At 45.0% G+C, this 24,614-nt stretch overlaps 3 protein-coding genes and 1 pseudogene across 4 annotated transcripts; 2 read left to right on the top strand and 2 right to left on the bottom strand.

Moving 5' to 3' along the window:
* The first annotated feature begins 726 nt into the window (after positions 1-726).
* On the top strand, positions 727-17,800 carry LOC132207284 (late histone H2B.L4-like). 2 transcript variants are annotated; one of them, XM_059642485.1, is made up of 3 exons: positions 727-808; positions 7,195-7,244; positions 17,097-17,800. In XM_059642485.1, the coding sequence occupies exons 1-3, from the start codon at positions 756-758 to the stop codon at positions 17,486-17,488; spliced, it is 495 nt and encodes a 164-aa protein (XP_059498468.1). In that variant the 5' UTR covers positions 727-755; the 3' UTR covers positions 17,489-17,800. The 2 variants fall into 2 exon arrangements, with proteins under 2 accessions (XP_059498468.1, XP_059498469.1); XM_059642486.1 differs by lacking the exons at positions 727-808; positions 7,195-7,244 and adding an exon at positions 8,959-9,022.
* Positions 17,801-19,542: 1,742 nt separating this feature from the next.
* Positions 19,543-19,956, top strand: LOC132207287 (late histone H2A.2.2-like). Its single transcript, XM_059642488.1, has one exon. It carries the CDS (start codon positions 19,564-19,566, stop codon positions 19,954-19,956), a length of 393 nt encoding a protein of 130 aa, XP_059498471.1. The 5' UTR covers positions 19,543-19,563.
* An 812-nt stretch (positions 19,957-20,768) lies between these two features.
* Positions 20,769-21,185, bottom strand: LOC132207286 (histone H3). Its single transcript, XM_059642487.1, has one exon. The coding sequence runs from the start codon at positions 21,177-21,179 to the stop codon at positions 20,769-20,771; it is 411 nt and encodes a 136-aa protein (XP_059498470.1). The 5' UTR covers positions 21,180-21,185.
* An 874-nt stretch (positions 21,186-22,059) lies between these two features.
* LOC132207281 (uncharacterized) overlaps positions 22,060-24,614 on the bottom strand; it is a 656,210-nt pseudogene continuing 653,655 nt past the window's right edge.

Genomic DNA, 24,614 nt, shown 5'->3' with positions numbered 1-24,614 from the left:
GAACCGGGGACTGTTGGTAAGTGGCCGAACGGGGCAGGAACTGGTCCCGGAACTTGGAGAGAGAGCGGCCTGGGGGCGGGGAGAGAGAGGCCTTTCTCGGTCTGTGTGTGGGCCTGCTGAGGGAGACACAGCGGCAAGAAGCTGCTGGGGGTCAGTCTTGTGGTTTTCAAATCCCCAACCACTGATGGAAATTCATTGTTTGGCTTCTGTTTCATGCTGTTTGTTGACATTGTGCAGTCAAAGTCGAAACACGGACAAGACTAGAAATAATAAGAACCCTGTAAAGGACATGGATTCGAGTCAATATATTCTACAGTTAGTGCATTGGGATTTGGTAACATGAACTGCGCAGACATTGCAGTGGCTGTGGGTAGCACCTCACGTGGAGCTGTACAATTATCGTTCCATTTCCAGATTTTACTCAATTGCTATCGAAGGAGATATTTTTTTAAAAAAATCCTTAGACAAGGCGCAGCTGCAAGTTAAAATGGAATCAGACCTGCATTTGAATTCATGACTTTAAAGAAAAGGCAGATGTCTCATGACACTGTCATCATCTCTCAGGTTCTTTTGAAATGACAGACTTTTGGAGCACTGTTCTTCAGAAGAAGTTAAAGAAAAGAAACATCCGAATAACTATTAACTGAGTATTACAGTAATCTTTTTGATATTGTAAAACTTAATTGATGTTGATTTACAGGAGTAAACACTTCTGTCTTCCCCCAGGAAAACACTTGCAGGAACAAGACAATGTTATGTGTGCTTGGTACGAAGCCAAGGATGACCAGCTCCTTCGAACAACCAGCAGGTATGTTACCATGTCCAAGCAGAGGACACCCTTTCCACAGGCACAGAGCAAATTGAGTTAGAAATACAATCAACTCAATTTCTGGTGACATGCATGCAAGCCAACAGTCAAACACAACCAACAAAATAAAAATAGTTTTCCCCCCCCACTCTGTTTTCTCAACACACCACCCTGTTTCAAAAAAAGATCATTTGTAGCCTATTGGCATTTACGGCATTTTTGAAAGTGAATAGACTGAATTTTCATCTGAAATAGACACAAAAGAACGGCAGTAAATCTACATTTAGGGTAAGCATGTTTTCAAATTTACTGTCAAGGTGAAGAAATAGTTCATGCTGTTACATAGTTACACCAACCAAACATATAGCAGATAATGAGAACAGATATGGAAGAAAACATTGACGTTATCATCAGTAACTGAGCAGGACAGCATTCATCTTTTGTCAAATGGATGTCCCAGGCACAGCCAGAACAGTCAATTAATGTGCCTTCCAAATGCACATCCTGTCCCAAAGCCTGACGTAGAATGCCAGCAGAGTGTATGCACACTTTTTGGCACACACGCACTCCACTGAGTTGTAAAGATATACACTATCTCCGTCACACGTGTCACACCATCTAACAGCCATGAAGATCATGTATATTGCAAACTTCACAGTGTAACATTGAAGATGATTTCCACTCACGGATTTCAGGTCAGAGAGCTAGCCTTTCAAGATAAGAGACAAATAGAAAAGAATGTGAGCTAAATACTTCAATCCTCGTGTGGACATGCACTCCCGTGTTCATAATGTGAATATCACTCATTCACTGTATTTGGGGAAAAAAGGACAAATTTTGTGGAGTTCAGTTCCGGCAAATGCGAGGTGATGCATTTTGAAAGATCCACTTCAAGAGCGAACTATGTGGTAAATGGAAAAGCCCTGGCAAAAATTGATGCTCAGAGAGATCTGGGTGTTCAGGTGCATTGCACCCTGAAGGTGCAACGCGGGTCGATAGAGTGGTCAAGAAGACATACTGCATTCTTTCCTTCATCAGATGGGTCATTTAGTGCAAGAGTTGGCAGGTCCTGTTACAGTTTTATAGGGCTTTGGTTTGAACACATTTGGAATATTGTTTTCATTTCAGGTCACCACATTACCAAAAGGATGTTGATGCTTTGGAGAAGGTGCAGAGGAGGTTCACCAGGATGTTGCCTGGTATGGAGGGTGCTAGCTATGAAGAGAGTTTGAGTAGATTACGATTATTTACATTAGAAAGATGGAGGTTGAGGGGAGACTTGATTGAGGCCTACACAGTCATGAGATGAATTGACGAGTTGGATAGCAAGAAGCTTTTTCCAAGAGTGTGGAACTCTATGACGACGCGTCATGATTTCAAGGTGAGGGGGCAAAAGTTTCAGGATGATATGCATGGAAAATTCTTTACACAGAAGGCTTTGGGTGCCTGGAATGTGTTGCCAGCGGAGGTTGTAGAGGAGTGCATTATAGTGTCCCTTAATATCTATGTAGACAGATAGGTGACTGGACAGGGAGCAGAGGGATACACATCCTCGGAAAATAGGTGACAGGTTTAGATAGAGGATATGGATCAGCACAGGCTTGGAGGGCCAAAGAGCCTGTTCCTCTCAGCCGAAATTTTTTTTTTGTTCTTTGACACTGAATTCCCAAGAAGTAGTCCAAGAAATATATCGAACAAGAGATTAATTTCACTTCTGTGTGTCACCATCTCATCGTAGAGAGATAATTAAAGTATCATTTCCTTTTGTACAAACTGGAGAAATTGCATGTCAGGATAAGTTTCAAATTGAAATTGACATTGACATTGCATTTCTTTGCATAAAACTACAAACTGAATAGTGAAAACCATCTGATACACTTCTACTGAATATAAACTTTGCTATTAAACAGAGCAGTAGGAAATCAAGTAGTGACCTGAAATGATACAGAGAATAAACCTACATTCAAGTAGATAACCTAGATTGTTGACTGTACAATTAAGAATGTCTCATACAGTGAGCTTGCAACAACGAACATTAAACTCTATGTGTCCAGACCAGAGACAGAGCAAGCCGATATAAGACAGAAAACCTACCCGAGAAATTATACAGGGAGACAATGATAAATGCATTCACAAACCAGATAGCATCAGGCATAGCCTAATAACTCATCTCTCAGATTTACAGGTCAGGATCTGACGGGGCCAAATGGGTAAAAACACTTGCACAGCCAGAGAGAAGAAACTGACAGGCACGTATTGATAACGGCGCACTCATATTCACAGATCAGAAAATGACAGGGACAGAAAGATAATTACACACACATTCAGACTACAAGTACTGGCAGGTACAGGCTGATAAATACATGCACACATGACAGGAAAGCAAAAGCATAAGCATATGTAGATTGATAACTACATTTGCATATTCACAGACAAATTTGACAGGGACATATTTGTAACACTTGCTCATTCACGAAAGAGCAATTGATGGATATAGGTTGAGAACTAAACTCACATATTTCGCAGCAGAAACTGAGAGGCACAGTTTGATGATTACGCTCATATCTTCACATGACAGCTATCAACAAGTACGAATCGATGATTACCACTCACACACATATATTCATAGACGTCTGCAGCACAGCAAACAGTCCTTTCTCTCACTGAATCTGCACTGTTTAGAAACAACCAGCCGACAATTCTACATCAATTCAGCCTGTATTCAAATTCCATGAATGTGCCATGTTGGCAGAGGAAGTATCATCCTCACTTTTATCAGTTGTCAATTTCTTCAAGCATGATCAGATTTTTTTTATTCTATATTAAGCAAGAGGACTTTATAATCAGAGACCTTTTGTTTTCAAAATAGCTTAAATTTTGTTCAAATAGCTCTGTGTTCCTCTTGACAATCCACCTGAATTTCGACTTAAAACACAAGAAAGATTCATGCTGTTTTTTTCAAACAAGCAATATCACAACATAACTGTCCTCACTTATATTTTGCAAAGATTGTTCAACAGTGTTTATTCTTCAGTAAATTCAGTTTGACGGTTCCAGTTGTGCCCACTGAATGACAGAAAACAAAAGTTCAACACCGAGCATGTTAATGTCCGCGCCATAAAACAAATTCGAAGTAAGAAAACTAATTTTCTTTCCTGCACAAGCAACATTGTGGTCAGTCAGCCGCAATGCAGTTGATTTGTTCATTGCACTTCCTCTTTGGCAATAACATACTAAATTAACATCTTTACTTTAGCAGCATTCCAAGACTTGTGTCACTATGCAATGTGGAATAATATTAATCTCATCCTGAAAATATCCTTTGATATCACCACAGTGGTTAGACTCTGCAATGTATCCTTGGCAAAGGTCCATTGCTCCTCTGTCCTCAACTCTGAAGAAAAGCACACACTCATTTCAGTTGCAATGCCTTGCATTTTCACTTGCTTATAAATGCTGGAGGCACAAACAACTGAAGAACACAGGCTGTTTCACATTTGCGAAAAAAGAGATGAACCAAAAACTCTGTCCTCTGCCATGGTGGTAATTGGCTCTCCACTTTACAAGAAATACTTAATCTGCTCAGTCACGCAATACAGGAAGATAGAAATAGGATCAATTGAGTGTATCTGTCTGTCTTGTTTCATAACAGCAGCTCTTGTGCCAATGCACAGTAGGTACAGAATAACTTAGAAAGCGTGGAGATGCTGCCAGGTTAGTAGATACCCAGGCAAAAACAAAAGAAAATGCCATTTCTCTTAAATATCACATGGGTGGGAGAGCTCCCCTTTCATTACGCATTAATAGGACAGGGTAAGAGCCAAGTACTTCAATGCCAGTATGTGAATACTTTCCTTGAGGATTAAGTATGAGGTATCAGCTTGGCATAAAGTAAATTCGTAATGTTCACGACATCAGAAAATACTGAATCGATTGCATGATCAATGATGAATTCTAATGAAATAGCTGAAGAAGTAAATTGAAATCCAGATTAAATATGCCTCCAAATATCACACCATGTCTTAGATTTTGACATGTAACTAGTGCATCAATTTCCTTTGTTGAAACTGAAGGAAATATATAGTAGGCCAAGTTTAAAATGAAATAAACATTACAATTACCAAAGGTCTGTTTCCCAGATGTACTTTGACAATATTGCTGCACTCTCATATTCACAAAGCAGAAACCGATCAGAAGAAACTCACAGTAACACTCCCAAGCCGCATGAGGCATAAAATGGCATAACAAGGCACTTATATTCACAGAGTAGAATCTGATAGGGGGAAATAACAATTATTTTTCCATATTTAAATCACAGAAACTGATTGGAAAAGTTTTACAACTGCCCTTCAACATTCACACTGCAGGTAATGACAGGGACAGATTGATAACAATGTCCGTATATGCACATAGCCAGGAATGATAGGTAGAAATAGATAACTGTATTCTCGTATTCATGGAGAGGAAAGCATTACAAATTGAGAACTACATTTATATATTCACATCACAAAAACTGATAGTTGCAGATGAATAACTACATTCTCAGGTTCCCAGAGCAGACGTGGACAGATACAGATTGAAATTTGCACTCAAATATTCACGTTGCATGTTCACACATCATTATCAACAGATTAATTACAAAACTCACATCTGTATAACAGAAATAGACACTGATTGCTGTGTGAAGGTGCAGTTGTATTTTTCAATCAGTCCCTGTCAGTTTTCACAATGTGGATGTGTGATTTTAGTTATCAATCAATACCTGTCAGTGAATGTGTGAGGATAGTGTAATGCACGTTAACTACATGGATTTTAGTAAGACATTTGATAAAGTACCATGCAGCAGATGAATCAGAAATGGAATGGCTTTTGGGATACGGAGCAATGTGCTAAATTGGAAGCAAAGTTTGCTTAGCAACAGGAATCAAATGGTCAATGGCTGCCCTTGTAAACCGAAAGCTGTTTCAAGTGGTGTTTCTCACAGCTCAGTGTTGGGACTTATGCTGTTTGTTTTATATGATAACAACTTGGACTTGAACATGGGGATACAATTGGGAAATTTTCAGCCAGCACAAAAATTTAACAGTGTACTGGTAGTGCAGAGGATAGCTGTCAGCTCCAAAATGATATAGAAGTTTTGGTGGAAGGGGCAGATGAGTGGCATATGGAGTTCAACTCTGATAAATGTGAGGTAATGCATTTCAGGAGGTGCAAGGACACAAAATAGGAATACATGACGTGGTGTGGAAATTGTACACAAAGTGAGTGGTTTGGTGTGCAAGTGTAATGGAGTATGAAAATAGCAGTACAGGTGGATAAGATTGTGAAACTAGGTATATCGAATGCTGTCGTTTATTGGCAGAGGTATACAACACAAAAGTAGGGCTGTAACGATGAAATTATGTAAGACACTGGTGAGGCTGGAACTGATGTATTGTGCGCCGCGATGGTCACCACATTACAGGAAAACGTTATTGCTCTGGATATATTGCAGAGAAGATTTACTGGAATGTTGCCAGGGCTGGAGAGTTATAGCTATGAGGATTGATTGTAGAGGTTGGAGCTATATTATTTTGAACAGTGAAAGCTGGGAGTGCCATGATTGAGGCAATTGGGATGGGCAGTGATAGAGTCGACAGGGGGAATCTGTTTCCCTTGGCATTGGGTTTAAAAACCATTGGGTGTAGATGAAGTGAAGTGGCAGGACGATGAGAGATGATGGGAGGAAAACCATTTTTATGAGAGGGTGCTTATCTCAAATACGTTTCCTGAGTTGCTGATAGCAGAGATTGTCAACTCTTGTAAGAACATATCTGGACCTCCACATTAAGTCTGCAAGCTGCAGGGCTATGGGATGTATGCAAGAAGATCGGATTTTATGATGGCCATTTTGGGGTGTTTGGGTCAGCATGGATATAATGAGCCAAATGGCCACCTTCTGTGCTGTATAATTTTAATTGATCAATAGTTCCTGATCATTCTGTCCCTGTCAGCCTCTGCTGTGCAATACATGAATAATTACCAAAGACCTAGAGGGACACATTGATAACTACACTCACACGTTCACCAAGTAGCAACTGACATGAATAGATCAATAACTAAACTCGCATCCACTGACAAGCTTCCATTGGGTGGTTCCAGTCATGGAGCTGTACAGGTATCATTTACTTTCAGGAGCTCATTCAAATGGTGTTGAAGTTTTTAGAAATGATCAGACAAGGAGCAGCTCAGGGCAAGATTGGATCAAGACCCATAGTTATGTTAGAATTCCTAGTAATATTAATATATCCAAATGATTATTAACTAAATGTTGTGTTGATCAGTTAAACATTGTCAAACCCAATTGATGTTGCTTTACACGAACTATCTCTTCTGTCTTCCCACAGAAAAAAACACTTGAAGGACCAAGACAAAGTAAGATTTCTTCAGTGCAGAGGCAAGTGTGAGAAGATCCTTCTGATAAACAGCAGGGATGTTCCCACTGTCAGAGCAGAGAACATCCTTTCCGCAGTCACAGAGCAGATTGAGTCAGACACACAGTGAGCTTAATTTCCAACAGATATGTTCAAATTTTACCAACAGGAGAACAAGGTTGGAGAAATTAAAGTTTATTTTTCTTATCTCTCCATTCCACATACACAGTTCCAACAAATTTCAGCATTCATCACCCATTGACTTTTACACCATTTTTGAAGATGGATAAACTGAAATTATACACTCAGTATCTGAATGAAATCGATGTAAAATTACTCTACTAGCAATTATCACATAATGAATCACACCTCCACTAAGAATATTACTGGCTGCTGACAATTAAGCCACTTTTACAAGTAGAAAATGACCAGTATGGATTGATGCCTAACCTCACTCATTTGTGTTGCAAATGCATACAAAAGAGAAAGGATGACGAGACTCACATATTGACATTGCAGAAACCGACAGCTAAAGATTAATAAAGATATTCACACATTCACATCATAGAAACTGGGATACACAGGTTAGTAAACAACACTCACATTCACATAGCAAACTGACAGCAACTGAACGATAACTACTTTCACATATCCACACAGCAGAAACTGGCAGCTACATATTGATGACAACTCCCAATTTCACAGACCATAAAGTGACAGGTACAGTTTTATAACTGCATACCCACAGATTTAAAAAATACCGACGGGTACAGTTTGATAACTATACTCAAATATTCACAAAGTAGATTCCCACAGGTACATATTGATAACTTTACTTGCAAATTATGAGGTATTGATAGGTACAGGTTGCTCTACATGCACATATCCATACAGAAGAAATTGATAGGAACTGATTGACGATCACTTTAGAGATAGCAAGAGCTGCAGATTCTGGAGTCAGCCTTCCCAGTTTCACAAAGCATTAGCTGACAGGTACAGTTTGGTAACTACTCTCATGTTCACAGAGTCGAAGCTGACAGGCCGTTATTGATAACTGCACTCACATGGTCACCAAGCAGAAACTCAGAGATTGATGACAGTGACATTCAAATTACAGAAACTGGCGGCTACACAATGATAACTGCTGTCACACTTGCATTGCATGAACCGTTGGGGTCAGATTAATAACTATGCTGTTGTTGAATTGCTCAACAAGCTTGTTGCTTGTTTAGAGACATTTTGTCACCATCTACATAATACCTTCAGTGCACCTCTGGTGATGTGTTGCTGTTGTGTCCTGCTGGCTGTTCATGTGCTGCAGTTTGCTGGGGTGGCTGACATCACTTCTGGATTTGTTTCTCAGTGGTTGGTGTATGGGATCCTGCTCTACGCATTTGTTATTGGCATTCCAGTTTGAATGTCAGGCCTCCAGGAATTCTCGTGCATGTCTTTGGTTGGCTTTTCCTCAGATGACTAAGTTGTCCCAGTCAAATTGGTGTCCCTCTTTGTCCATGCGTATTGAGATGAGTGATAGTTGGCCATGTCTCTTGGTAGCTAGTTTGTGTTTTCGAATCATGATGGCTAGTTTCCTACCAGTTTGGCCTTTGTACTGCTTTTGGCATCTGTGCACGATATCGTGCAAATAACGTTGGTTCTGTCAGTTCTGGTTGTTGGCTCGGGGCAATATGGTGCTCATTTCTGATATGTTTTTCATGTTTGGTCAGGTGACTAGTGTCTCTGGACGTGCTGTGTAATCCATTTGTCGTCTGTTGTGCAGGTGTCGAAGGACAATGCTTTTCAGGTAACCTTCGTTTCTCTAGTCACTGTATCGTGTTCTTCCTCAGCTTTACGCAGCTCTGGATGCTGCAGTGTGTTGTGGCTCACTTGAACAGTGTTTTGGTGCAGCTCCATGAGTAGATGTTGGGATGATTGCTATTGTAGTTGAGTATCTGATCAGAATGTATTAAAACATGTAATAACTACACTCTCAGGCTCTCCTAATTGACATTGATGGAGAGCGATTGATAACTAAACATTCACATAGCAAAACAGTGTCATGGACAGACTGATAATTTCAGACACATATTCACTGAGTAGAAACTGACTGACAGAGAATGACATCTATACTCAGGTACCCGGATAGCAGAAACTGACAGGAACAGGTTGATGATAACACGGACATGTACATGATACCTACATCCCTCATTCCACTTGCATTAACTGATTGGTACAGATTGATTCCTGCACTCTCACATTCACACAACAGAAAGTGGCAGAGACAGATATATAACTGCATTCATTCACACGGCACAAACTGTGAGGACGAGGTTGTCAACTACGCTCTCACATTTACAGAGCAGAAACTGACAGGTACAAAGTAAATTTGCACTCATACATCCACAAATCAGAAACTGAAAGGCCCACATAGATACCCACACTCAGTGTTTCACACAGCATAAACGGACAATATAAAAACCGAAAGAACTGCGGATGTTCCCCCCGCAGCAGTCGGCAATGCCCTCAACCGTGTCTTCCACATTTCCCTTGCCTCATCCCTCACACCCTGACCCCGCAATAACCGCCAAAACAGAACCCCCTTGGTCCTCACATCCCACCCTACCAACCTCTGGATACAATGCATCATCCTCCGACACTTGTGCCATCTACAATTCAACCCGACCACCGAAGACATTTTTACTACCCGACCCTTGTCTGCTTTCAGATGAGACCACTCTCTCCACAACTCCCTTGTCCGCTCCACACTGCCCTCCAACCCCAGCACACCCGGCACCTTCCCCTGCAACCGGAGGAAGTGCTACACTTGCCCTCACACCTCCTCCCTAACCCCAATCCTAGGCCCCAAGATGACTTTCCACATCAAGCAGATGTTCCCCTGCACATCCGCCAATGTGGTATACTGCATCCGCTGTACGCGGTGTGGTTTTCTCTACATTGGCGAAACCAAGCGGAGCCTTGGGGACTGCTTTGCAGAACACCTCCGCTTGGTTCGTCATAAACAACTGCACCTCCCAGTCGCGAACCATTTCAACTCTCCCTCCCATTCCTCGGACAACATGTCCATCCTGGGCATCCTGCAGTGTCATAATGATCCCACCCGTAGGTTGCAGGAACAGCAACTCATATTCCGCTTGGGAACCCTGCAGCCTCAAGGTATCGATGTGGATTTCACCAGCTTCAAAATCTCCCTTCCCCCCGCTGCATCCCAAACCAGCCCAGCTCTTCCCCACCTGCCTAACCTGTTCTTCCCCTCACCTATCCCGTCTTCCCACGTCAAGCCGCACCTCCATTTCCTACCTCCTAACCTCAGCCTGCCCCCTTGACCGGTCCATCCTCCCCAGACTGACCTATTCCCTCCCTACCTCCCCACCCATACTCTCCTCTCCACCTGTCTTCTCCTCTGTCCATCTTCAGTCCACCTCCCTCTCTCTACCTATTTATTTCAAAATCCTCTCCCCCTCCCCCTTTTTATGATGAAGGGTCTCGGCCGAAAACGTCAGCTATTATGCTCCTAAGATGCTGTTTGTCCTGCTGTGTTCATCCACCCCCATGCCTTGTTATCTGCGGAAGCTGTAAATCAGGAACAAAAACAAAGTTGCTGGAAAAGCTCAGCAGGTCCAGCAGCATCTGTGAGGGAGAAAACAGAGTTAACATTTCAGGTCCGGTGTACAGATCCATAACTAAACTCACGTATTCACATTGAGGAATCTTTGAGCTAGAGACTGATAATCACAGTCATACATTCAGAGAACAGGAACACACAGGCATAGACTGATAACTAACTTCTGTATTAACATAGCAGAAACTGACTCGCATTGACTGGTAACTGCATTCATGTTATCTTGTCAGGTGCAACAAACAGGTACGGATAGATAACTACACTCACACATTCACACCGTAAATACTGACAATGACAAACAGCTTCAATCCCACCTATTGCATAGCAGAGACTGTCAAGAACAGATTGATAACAAAGTGTGGAGCTGGACAATCACAGCAGGCCAAGCAGCTCCTGAGACGCTGCTTGGCCTGCTGTGTTCATCCAGCTCCACACTTTGTTATCTTGGATTCTCCAGCATCTGCAGTTCCCGTTATCACAGGAACAGATTGATAACTGCACTCAAATATTGACACATCAGAAGCTGGCAGGCGCTGTTTAATATCCAAACTCTCATATTCACATACCAGAAAATGGCAGGTATAAATTGACAACCACACTCACATACACACAGTCGCAGAAACTGACAGTGAAAGAACTGATAACAGCGTTCAGACGTTGACATCACAGAGCCTGGCAGAAACAGAGTGATAACTAAACCCTCACATTCTTATAACAGAAACTGCCATGGATAGACTGGAAATTTAATCATCAAGCAGAACCTGACAGATACAGAGTGATATGATAATGGGAACTGCAGATGCTGGAGAATCCAAGACAACAAAGTGTGGAGGTGGATGAACACAGCAGGCCAAGCAGCATCTCAGGAGCACAAAAGCTGACGTTTCGGGCCGAGACCCTTCATCAGAGGTGGGGGATGGGGAGAGGGAACTGGAATAAATAGGGAGAGAGGGGGAGGCGGACCCAAGATGGAGAGAAAACAAGATAGGTAGAGAGGAGCCTACAGGTGGGGAGGTGGGGAGGGGTAGTTCAGTCCAGGGAAGATGGATAGGTCAAGGAGGCGGGATGAGGGGTAGGTAGGAAATGGAGGTGCGGCTTGAGGTGGGAGGAAGGGATTGGTGAGAGGAAGAACAGGTTAGGGAAGCAGAAACAAGCTGGGCTGGTTTTGGGATGCAGTGGGGGGAGGGGAAGAACTGGGCTGGTTTTGGGATGCAGTAGGGTGACCCCAGAGGATCCCCCTCATCCTCACATACCAGCCCACCTACCTCTGGATACAACATATCATCCTCCGACTCTACCGCCATCTACAATCCGTCCCCACCACCCAAGCCATTTTTCCATTCCCACCCTTGTCTCTTTCCGGAGAGATCACTCTCTCCACGACTCCCTTGTCCACTCCACACTCCCCTCCAACCACACCACAGCAGACACCTTCCCCTGCAACCGCAGGAAGTGCTACACTTGTCCCACACACCTCCCTCACCCCCATCCCAGGCCCCAGGATGACCTTCCATATCAAACAGATGTTCACCTGCACATCTGCCAATGTGGTATATTGTATCCATTGCACCCAGTGTGGCTTGCTCTGCATTGGAGAAACCAAGCGGAGGCTTGGGGACTGCTTTGCAGAACACCTCCGCTCGGTTTGCAACAAACAACTGCACCTCCCAGTCGCGCAACATTTCAGCTCCCCCTCCCATTCCTCAGGCGACATGGGCCTACTGCATTGCCACAATGATGCCACCCGAAGGTTGCAGGAACAGCAACTCATATTCCGCTTGGGAACCCTGCAGCCCAGTAGTATCAACGTGGACTTCACAAGCTTCAAAATCTCCCCTTCCCCTACTGCATCCCAAAACCAGCCCAGTTCTTCCCCTCCCACCACTGCATCACAAAACCAGCCCAACCTGTGTCTGCTTCCCTAACCTGTTCGTCCTCTCACCAATCCCTTCCTCCCACCTCAAGCCACACCTCCATTTCCAACCGATCACGTCCTCCCGCCTCCTTGACCTGTCCATCTTCCCTGGACTGACCTATCCCCTCCCGACCTCACCACCTATACCCTCCTCTCTACCTATCTTCTTTTCTCTCCATCTTCAGCCCGTCTCCCCCTCTCTCCCTATTTATTCCAGTTCCCTCTCCCCATCCCCCTCTCTGATGAAGGGTCTAGGCCCGAAACATCAGATTTTGTGCTCCTGAGATAGTGATAACTGCTGCCAAACATTCGCAGAGCATGGATGAAAATAAACAGATTGATAACTAAACACCCGTTTTCACAAGACAGAAGACTGATGGGGAAAAATTAGTACATCCTCTCATAATTTCACACAGCAAAGACTGATATGGACGGAATGATAACTACAATTCCACATTCATGCAACAGAATCTTGCAGGAATGTACTGATAATTGTACAAACAAACTCACTTAGGAGAAACTGACAGTCTCAGATTTAAAACCACACTCTCTTTGTCACAAACTAAAAACTGGGAGGTACAGTGTGACAACTGAACTCAATAGTCACAGAACAAAGTCTCCCAGGTACAGTGTGATAACTACCTTCTCACATCTGCCTAACAGAAACTAAACTCGCATATTGACGGAGCAGAAATTGGCATGTGCAGACTAATGCCTGCACTCTTACATTGATACCACCAAATGGACATGTAGGTACGAGTAACAACACTCATGCATTTTCTTGGAGAAACTGTCAGACATGGATTGAGAACTACACCCACACATTCACAGAGCACACATTGAAAGGTACAGACTAATAATGTCGCACTTTTGGACAACAGAAATGACAGAGGTAGATGACCTGAAATATCAAGCGACGTTGAAGATCTGGTCAGGAAAGGGAAGAAGGCATACATTGGGTTTAAACTATCAGGCTCAAGTGAATCCCTAGATAACTATAAAAAGTGGAGAAGCACACAAGAGGGAAATCAGAAGAGCAAAAAGATGTCATGAAATGGATCTGGCAGAAAAGGTTACAGATAATCCCCAGAGGCTCATTAGTTATAATAAGAGTAAAAGGTTGGCTGTGGAGAGGAGGACCTCTTTAAGATCAGGATGGTGGTCCATGTGTGGAGCCACAGCAGAAGGGGAGGATTTTTAATGGATATTTCTCCTCAGTGTTTGCTGAGGAGAGAATCATGGATGCTAAGGAAATGAGATTAATTCCCTACAGTGTGGAAACAGGCGCCTCGGCTCAACAAGTCCACACCACCCCTTCAAGCTTCCCACCCAGACCCATACCCCTGTAACCCACACACCCCTGAACAGTACAGGCAATTTAGCATGTCCGATCCACCTAACCTGCACATCTTTGGGCTGTGGGAGGAAACCGGAGCACCCGGAGGAAACCCACGCAGACACAGGGAGAATGTGTAAACTCCATACAGACAGTCGCCCGAGGCTGGAATCGAATCTGGGTCCCTGGTGCTGTGAGGCTGCAGTGCTAGCCACTGTGCCACCCTATAATCCCTATTAGAAATAAGGGAAGGAAGTAGAGATATTTTGGACTGCATATGTATGAACAGAAAGGGTGTCTTTGCAGCCTTAGATCATACAAAGGTGGATGAATTTCTGAGTTCTGATAGTGTCCATCTCGGATTTTGTGGGAAGCCAGTAAAGAAATTGCAGAGGCCCTTCCTTTGCAGAGATTTTAGCTTCATTTTTAGCCACTGGCGAGGTTCCAGAAGACTGGAGGGTGGCTAAAGTTGTTACATTGTTTATGAAAGGGAGGAAAGACAAGCCAGGGAACTTCCAGCCAGTGAGCCTAACACCAGCAGTAAGCAAGTTATTGGAAAGGATGCTGAGTGACAGGATCAATGAACATTTGGATATTCAAGGTATGATTACGGATAGTCGGCATGGATTTGTGTGCGGAAAGGCACATGTGACAAATCTTTGAGTTTTTCAAAGAAGTAACCAAGTGAATAGATGAGGGGAGGGCAGTAGATGCAGTCTGTGTGGACTTTAGTAAGGCCTTTGACAAGGTCCTGCACGCAGACTAGCAATGAAGGTTAGGTTGCAAGGGATCCAGGGAGAGCTAGCTAATTTGATTCAAAAATGGCTCGATGGTAGAAAGCAGAGTGTGATGGTTGAAGCTTGTTTCTCGGACTGGAGGCCTGTGACTCGTGGTGTGCCACAGGGGTTTGTGCTGTGACCTTTGTTGGGCACCTCGGTGTCTCAGTGGCTAGCACCGGGGATCTGGGTTCAATTCCATCCTCAGGCGATTATCTATGTGGAGTTTGCACATTCTCTCCGTGTCTGAATGATGTTCCTCCGGGTGCTCCGGTTTCCTCCCACAGTTCAAAGATGTGCAGGCTAGGTTGGTTGGCTATGGGAATTTTCCCGTAGTGTTCAGTCATGTGTTGGGTGAGTTATAGCAGGATGGATCTGGGTGGGATGCTCGGAGTGTCAGCATGGACTTGTTGGGCCAAAGGGCCTATTTCCACACAGTAGGGATTCGATGATTGTGTGATAAGTGGCCTTGATGTGAATGTACAAGGCATGATTCATATGTTTTCCAATAATACAAAATTAAGATGTAGTTTTGAAAGTGCGGAAGGTTTATCAAGAAAATAGAGGGATTTAAGAAGGACCTTGCGGAGTGGTGCACATGTGGAATCAGCTGCCAGAGAAAGTTGTTGAGGCAGGTGCAATTGCAGCATTAAAAAAAGGGTAGGTTTTAGAGGGATATGGACCTAATGTGGGCAGTTGGAATTAGCTGAGAGGGCACCATGATCAGCATGAACCAGTTTGGGCTGAAGGGCCTTTGTCCATGCTGCATGACTGCCTGACCTCAGACTACAACAGGACCTTGATCGAGAGGACCAATGGGCTATGGAGTGGCAGCTGGGGTTTAATCTTGACAAATGTGAGGTGCTACATTTTGTCACAGAAAATCGGGGCAAGACTTGCACACTTCATGGTCAATTCTCGGGAAGTGTTGCCAAACTAAGTGGCCATAGAATGCAGGCTCATAGCGTCTTGAAAGTGGAATTCCAGGGAGACAGGGCAGTGAAGAAGGTGTTTGATACAATTGCCTTTATTGGTCAGGGCATTCAGTGTATATTGAGGATTGGGAGGTGATGTTGTGACTGTACAGAAGATTGGTTCGACTACTTCTGAAATACTGCATTCAGTTCTGGTGCCCCCTTGCAATAGGGAAGGTGTTGTTAAACTTGCATGAGTCAGGAACATGTTTAAAAGGATGTTGCCACAGTTTGAAAGTTTGAGTTTCAGGGAGAGACTGAATAGACAGGGCTTATTGTGGCTTGTTTTGCAGCTTGTTTTCCATGAAGTGTCTGAGGCTGGGTGGTGACTGTATAGAAGATATAAAAGTAAGAGGAGCATGGATAGCATGAATAGTCACGTTCTTATGCACAAGGGATAGGAGTCCGAAACTAGAGGGCATGGGTTTTGGATGAGAAAATCACGATTTGAAAGGAACTTAAGGTGGGCAATGTTTGCTCACAGAGTGTAGTGTGGAATTGCAGTGAACTGCCAGAGGAAGTGGTGGAGTTGAGTACAGCTACAACATTTAAATGACATCTGGGCGGGTGTATGAATAGAAAGGGCTTAGAGTGATGTGGGCCAAATGCTGGCAAATAGGACTAGATTAATTTAGGATATCTGGTTGCCATGGATGAGGTGGACCCACGAGTGTTGTATATCTTTATGACAGTATGACAGGAACAGACTGTGAGAGAGTAATAACCATCCACACTGCGTGAAAAGCGTCAGATGGATAACTGCACTCCCATTTTCATATCGCAGAGACTGGCAGATATTCGACAAACTATCCCTCATTAAACATCAAGCTCTGAACACAATACTGCTTATAGTGTAATGCAGAAACTACAGAGAGTGATGAAACAAAATAATATGTTATGCATGAAAGGTTGCTTTGAGCAGATAAATACATTGTCGCAATTAAAAACTCTCAGGTACTGTGTTCACAATATCAATAAATGACAATAACGAGTTAAATGTAGAGTGATCCGGGTACAAAATTTCGGCTTGTGTTTCACTTTTCGTTGCATATCTCTGACAGATCCCCGTTGTGTCCCACACTAACCAATCACAGAAAAGCTAATCACATCCTCTGAGATTCTTGTAAACTGTCCAATCATGAACAAGACCTCCCCCATCCCTCATTAGCATTGCTGACGCCAGCAGCCTATAAAAAGCGAGCTCCGCGCCCACTTTCCCTTATTCTGTGTCTGACAGTGACCGTCGTTATGGCAGATGAGAAGAAATCGCAGGCAACTTCCAAGAAAGGCGCGAAGAAAATCATCAAGAAGGCGCCGGGGAAAAGCGGCAAGAAAAGGAGCCGACGCAGGAAAGAAAGTTACTCCATCTACATCTACAAAGTGATGAAGCAGGTTCACCCCGACACCGGCATCTCCTCCAGGGCCATGAGCATCATGAACTCGTTCGTCAACGATATTTTCGAGCGTATCGCAGGGGAGGCTTCCCGCCTGGCCCATTACAACAAGCGCAGCACCATCAGCTCCCGGGAGATCCAGACCGCCGTGCGGCTGCTGCTGCCCGGGGAGCTGGCCAAGCACGCCGTGTCGGAGGGTACAAAGGCGGTGACCAAGTACACCAGCTCCAAGTGAGACACCTCACTGCTGAAAGCAGACACCAATCCAAAACCCAACGGCTCTTTTAAGAGCCACCCACAATTGCACTGAGGCAGCTGAACCGTTTTAACTTGGATAGTCGATGCTGGAAAATCTGAGACAACAAGGTGTGGGCCTGGGTGAACACAGCAAGCCGAGCAGCGTCAGAGGAGCAGGAATGTTGTCATTTCGGGGCGAGACCCTTCTTAAGAAATTAGGTTTTAACTTTGTGGTTTATTCTGGGTCTGTATAATTCATGTCCCTAAGCTTTGTGTTTCGTTTTCAATAAACTTTATTCTCGGTTGCGTAGTTCCCTGACTGTTTTCCCTGCCTGTATAGAGAACATACTTTTCGTCCCGGAGTCATTTTTTTTCTGCACCTTCTATGTTTTCCAGTTACTCTGTAACCCTTGATCAGCGCAAAAGCTACAGTGCCCTGTGGGGTATGAAACACGAGTTTCACCCGGAATGAAAAGTAACTGTTCTAGTCCCACGAATCGATTTTGAAATTTACTTGTCCTTTTCTTTCATTAACTTTTCAAAGCGCCACTGAGACTTCGTCTGATGTTTGCAGAGCACTGCAAATGAGGCTCTCAGCTGTCGATAAGGGGCTTTCAAACTGAACTGAGATAAAACCAGATTAACTGCTGGATTGCCATATCAAGTGTGAAACTGGTTGAAGTCTGATCAAGGACAATAGGGACGGCACTTTAAACTAAAGTTTCACCGCTCTCTCCGGCAAGAAGGTTATGTGAGTTTTTCCTAAATATTTCAGGGTCCACTTGCAATATGAAAAATGAATTAAATTCGATGAAAAATTAAATTATTCATTCCTCTTTGTAAAACTTCTTTTTCCTATTTCGGACATGTTGGAGGGTTTTGTCCCTGTGGGTAATGAGCCCTAAATTTCTCCCGTGAGAACGAAAGCAAATGACCCCGAATTTGAGACCCACGAAGAGTAGTATTGTGCGATTTGTGTTTTGTTTCAATTTCCAAATCTCTACGTGAAGTTCTCCGAATTTATTTTCAGAATGCAGTATGTGGGGCTTGCCGTTCTCGGTAAGAGGCTTTCAAAATGAACCGAGATTAACAGGGAAGTATGACCTAGCACAATAATTAAAAAATTTCCCGAAGCCGGAGTTCCTCACTGAGTGAGAACGAGAGGTTATGTCAAGTATCAATTTGTAATCTGAAAGGAAATTAAATCGTAAGCATTCACGTAAAGCGTCTTCCTCGTATTGCCCATGTTGGCGGGCTTTTCAAATCGGAAAGAAAACGGTGGATGATTTGGCGCCGGTGTTTTCCTACGGTTTCCACGTAGAGGAATTTTGTTTTATTTTCAAATCTCCCCGCGGGTTCCATCCAGTTTTGCAGAAAGCTATAAATGAGGCTTTCTGCTGTCGGTGTGAACATTTCAAAGTGAACCGAGATGAAAGCAGAACAGCTGCCGGACTGGCATCGCAAAAGTAGAAATATTGTTGATCTCGTGCAGTAGGGAGCGCGATTGTAAAACGTTGTTTAAAGCAGTAATGCGCTCAACGGGAAAGAAATTGTTGTGTGATACTGTTATCATTATATCCATTATCAGCATTATATGCTGATCTGAAATAAAATAAATCTGTGCAGAGACTTACTTCGGGCGGGCTCTTTTTTCTGCCATCTGCTTATTCTTAAGTATAAAAAAAATCAGAAACACATCGATTCACTGAGGCCTGGGAATCAGAGAGAGATTGTGTGAAGTATACAGGCGTATTCTAAAAGTAAATTATCTGAAATATGAACGTATTCTTCTTTGTAAAACTTCTTCCAGTTTTGTACATATTGGCGGGCTTTCCGAGTTTGAAAGAAAGCGGTTGATGATTTGGCGCCGGGATGTTCCGGCCTCCTCCCCGGGCCCTCTCCGGATTGGTGAGGGAAGCAGATATCTGATTGGGAATGGAATCGACATTAGGAGATACCGAACAATGTGACCAATCAGCAATGGCCGCACCCCCATTCCTCCCGAAGGTATAAGAGGGCGGGATGGGGCCACATTGCAGCATTTTCTGTGAAAGTGTTTGTGAGGTTGTGGCAATGTCTGGGAGAGGAAAGGGCAGTGGAGGGAAAGCTCGCTCGAAGGCCAAGTCCCGGTCGTCCCGGGCTGGCCTGCAGTTCCCGGTGGGCCGTGTTCACAGGCTCCTGAGAAAGGGTAACTATGCTGAGCGTGTGGGTGCCGGAGCGCCGGTCTATCTGGCTGCGGTGCTCGAGTACCTGACGGCTGAAATCCTCGAGCTGGCCGGTAACGCGGCCCGGGACAACAAGAAGACCCGCATCATCCCCAGGCACCTCCAGCTGGCCGTGCGCAACGACGAGGAGCTCAACAAGCTGCTGGGAGGGGTGACCATCGCTCAGGGCGGGGTGCTGCCTAATATCCAGGCCGTGCTGCTGCCCAAGAAAACCGCCGCAGGGGGCTCCGCTAAAAAGTGAAGAGGCCGTTCTTGAATTTGCGAACACAAAGGCTCTTTTAAGAGCCACCCACCACATCAGTGAAAAGCAGCTAGACCGTCAATGCTGGCTAATTAATTTGCATTTTATGTGCGAGCACGGACGTCTAAATGAGCAAAAATAATCCCTTTTGTTTTCTCCTTGAGAGATAACACTAGAACAGCTGCCGGACGGGACGAATAAAGTTGGAGGTTTTGCTACAGGGACAGTGACTCAAAGGGGCATTCCCACCCAGACGCTGACAGGGAAATAGAGACATGGAATAGCTCTGCGCCACAAAGAGGCCATTCGAGACTGACCCGACCCTCCTCAGTTGGTCGAACGAATCCACTAGTGGGAGATTGCGCAAAATTTCGAGTGCACGAACAAAAATATAAACATAGTTTGTATGTTGTGGTGGGTTTTGAAATTGGCGATTATTTTCCACCATCCTCCTCCTCCTCCTCCGCCAAGTTCAGTTACAGCTGGGGAAACGCCAAGGGAAGCAATTCGCACTCAGAGGCGTTTCAATTAGAAATGTATAAATTATAAAACGTGGAGTGCAGTACTTGAATTTGTTGCGATTAGTGAAAGTGTATAAATCTGATTGCCCCGAGTTGCGTCTTGTCTTTAAGATGAATTAGTGCATCTCAGACACATTAAGTTTCTGTAAGAGCTGTGGTATTGAGACGACATCAATAGCATTAACTAAAGTCCATCGTGCCTGACGATTGCTGCTCGCTCTGGATAGTGTAGTGGCTCTGAAAAGAGCCGTTGTTTCTCGGGGTGAATGTGCAGGGTGGGGCACGCTCCTTTTAGGCGCGCTCCCCGCGGATCCGGCGGGCCAGCTGGATGTCTTTGGGCATGATGGTGACCCGCTTGGCGTGGATGGCACACAGGTTGGTGTCCTCAAACAGCCCCACCAGGTAAGCCTCGCTGGCCTCCTGCAGGGCCATCACGGCCGAGCTCTGGAAGCGCAGGTCGGTCTTGAAGTCCTGAGCGATCTCCCGCACCAGGCGCTGGAACGGCAGTTTGCGGATCAGCAGCTCGGTGGATTTCTGGTAGCGGCGGATCTCCCGCAGAGCCACCGTGCCGGGCCTGTAGCGATGAGGCTTTTTCACTCCGCCCGTGGCCGGAGCGCTCTTGCGGGCCGCTTTGGTCGCCAGCTGCTTGCGGGGAGCTTTCCCTCCGGTGGATTTGCGCGCTGTCTGCTTGGTTCTGGCCATTCTCTCTGTAATACACACAGGCCGCTGCTATCAATGCTGAGCCTGCTGCGGCGCTGCCTATTTAAGGGAATGGAGAGCCCGCCCTAGAGCCTGGATTGGATACAGCCCCGTCCCTCAACCCCCTGAGAAACAGCCGTTGAAGGACAGGAAAGGCAGCAAAATAGTTGTTGGAGGCTGATTGGTTAAGTTGAAATGACAGTTGGTCAATTTCAAATCGCCCGCCGATTTCAGAAAGAGCTGAAGTAATTTTAAAACGAGAACTCCCATGTGTCTGCAACTAAGGTTATATCTTATGCTTTACAAAATTTTCTTGTGAACCTAACTTGCAGTCAGCGCGGAGAGGGCTCTGAATCATTTCCTGATGTGTCTCTGACAGGCAGTTAGAATGAACTCGCCACTAAAACATCGGCACGGCTCCCAGAATCAAAATGAACAAAGTATCATTCCTGGAAGCGTGAATGAAGTACAAACACTGCAATATGCAATTAGCGCCTGGGCCCAAAATTACGGAGAGAGCAAATTATTATTCATGGTATGGACAACTGGTAGTATTACTGATAGACTGGTATTCACAAGAAAGGGCATAACCAGCTGCAGAACAGTATCGTCTCGAATGGCCGTGAAACCTCTATCTGTAGTGCAGGGATACCTTGGTTATAAAACACTTTTCTGCAGAGTATAATTTCACAATCCGCGCTCTCTCTCCTGCAACGCGGGGCACGAACTTAATATATTTCCTTAAAGGATTGGTTCAAAATTAAAAGTCGCTGCACCAGCCCTATGTGTTGCCTTTCCCCGTCCTCAGGTCTCCGCTCTCAATCGGAGGGTTTGGGTGGCTCTGAAAAGAGCCTTTGGGTTCGCTGGAAAAGGGACGAGTTGCTCAGCCGCCGAATCCATAGAGAGTGCGGCCCTGGCGTTTCAGAGCGTACACCACGTCCATGGCAGTGACCGTCTTGCGCTTGGCGTGCTCAGTGTAGGTCACCGCATCCCTGATCACATTCTCCAGGAAAACCTTCAGCACCCCGCGGGTCTCCTCGTAGATCAAGCCCGAGATGCGCTTGACACCGCCACGGCGAGCCAGGCGCCGGATGGCTGGTTTCGTGATGCCCTGGATGTTATCACGGAGCACTTTGCGGTGCCGCTTCGCCCCGCCTTTTCCCAGGCCTTTGCCTCCTTTGCCTCGCCCAGACATCACGCTTCTTCACTGCAATCGCTGCCGAGTGAGAGCCGAGCTGCCTCACCTTCCTTCTTTATACAGCCCGCCCCGACCTGACTGAGAAAGAGCTGACAGAGAGGGAGAGGCGGCCCGGGCAGGAAACTGAGTGACAGACAGAGAAATGTCCAGCTCCGCCTCCAGCTGCGACTCAAGCTTCATGTTCGAAGATAATAAAACCTGGAACTTTTAAAAGCAGTTGTGATACAATTAAACGCCCATGTGCCGGCCTTTCTTTCAGGAGACAGCATGTCAGCTTCCATTTCAAAGATAGCAGAAACTGCAGATGCTGTAGAATACGACAGTGTCAGTTTCCATTGCTCCAGCTGAATCACACAAAATCAATTCTTGAGGGCTGTGTTATGAAGCGGGGTTTCTGCGCCAGTGTTACTCTCTCCCTAAATGTGTAAAATAGAAACGGACAGGAACTGAAACTGACTTTTCCACAGCCATGATAAGAAAGTGTGGGGCTGGATGAACACAGCTGGCCAAGCAGCATCTTAGGAGCACAAAAGCTTATATTTCGGGCCGAGACTCTTCATCCAGCCAATATCACTTTCCACAGCCATATCACATTCCTCAGTGACTGCCTCCGGCTCAGACTCACACCACGTGGATTCCAACTCAAGTTTCATCCCTCATGTTTTGAATCCTCCCAGGATCATAGATACCACCATGATGTTCAACGTTCCACGGACAGCAGCTCTGGCCACATTCTGAGATCCACCCTCAATGCGATGCGGCTGCACATGCATAGTCTCAACCTCTCTCTCCAACAGCATCGTAACACACTGGCTCAGAGCTGTACCAGTCCTCAGTTCCACTTCATGCTCCGGCTCATTCGTCAGACTAACAAGGAATTTTTTTTTCTCTTCTGATCAGGCAATCAGGCCCACAAGATGCATCAACTCAAAAATACCAATGGCTGTCTGGAACCTACCGCTCCTTCCCTTCCCTCTGACTCTATCCCCTCCCACAAACACCCCACATCATGTTGGGTATTGGCCATCCCTCCTAACCTTCTGCTCTCTGATGCTGAACGCTCTGTACTCAGCAAAGGCCTCAGCTTCATCTCTCTGCATCCAGTTCTGAGGAAGGGTCATCGGACCTGAAATGTTCACTTTTTCCCCTCCATAGATGCTGCCAAATCTGCTGAGCATTTCCAGTAACTTTGTTTTTGTTCCTGAACTGCAAGTGCACCCGAACTGATGGTCAGTAAAAATGAGAGGGTGTGTCCTCACACTGATTCATTGTAGAATGTGCGAGAGGAACTGGGTGTAAATGGAGCCAGGAAAGCATGCTTTGAGTGATTCAAATTAATTAATGTCTATGTCTCCAATCGGAACCAGGACAGGGACCCTTTGAGCCGGGCTCAGCTCTTTCCTGAGAGATATCGGTGTCTCTGACAGGAACCTTTGGTTTCAGATGGTTACATGTTGCACCTATGGGTTCATTTCTTTTCTGCTTTCTTGGTCACTTTCACTATCGGCTTGGCCTTCACTTTAGTGAACCTTTCCAATGTTTTCAATTGTATTTGCTCCTCCTGCTCTGACAGTGAACATTACAAAATCAATCCCAGCGGAGATCAGCTGTTCTCCACTAAACATAGACACACAGACCGTGCAGTTTCTCAGCATGGGGAGATGTAGCTAACCTCTAGTCAAGCTGAGTGTGTGCCTGGGCAGACTTTCCGAGAGGAGAAGGAACATTGACTGCTTTGCTGTAATACAGGAGTATTGTTCTCAGGGTCAGTGCAACATGTCCAATTCTGTTCACTATCACTCACATTAATCGATACAATACCATAGAGATTTGGGATTGTAGTGGGGATTGTTGTGATGGAACTTGCTGTTAGGGTGGATGGAGGCTATATCAAGTCTGATCAGTGTGTGAGTGTAAAACTGCATCACAGAGACGTGCAGTAAGGCATCCTTTGACTTGGGCCTCAGCATCATTGTATCCTCCACTATCAACATCCTGAAAGCTACCATGAACCACAAGCTGTACTGGACTCACCCAATAAATGCAGTGGCAACAAGAGCAGGTCTAAGGCTATGGATACTGCAGCAAGGAACTTACCTCCTGATTTCTCAAACCTGTCCAAAATCTCCAACATTTAAGCCATGTGTTAGTGCTGCTCCAACTGCACACGGCAAGCGAGATACTATCCATGAAAAAGCTGCTCGTGTTTAATTGGCACCACATTCACAAACATCCACTCT

Source organism: Stegostoma tigrinum, chromosome 44 (assembly GCF_030684315.1).
Source record: "Stegostoma tigrinum isolate sSteTig4 chromosome 44, sSteTig4.hap1, whole genome shotgun sequence".
NCBI classification, from domain to species: domain Eukaryota; kingdom Metazoa; phylum Chordata; class Chondrichthyes; order Orectolobiformes; family Stegostomatidae; genus Stegostoma; species Stegostoma tigrinum.
The sequence above is the reverse complement of the archived record's forward strand: the minus strand, read 5'-3'. Positions and strand labels throughout refer to the sequence as shown.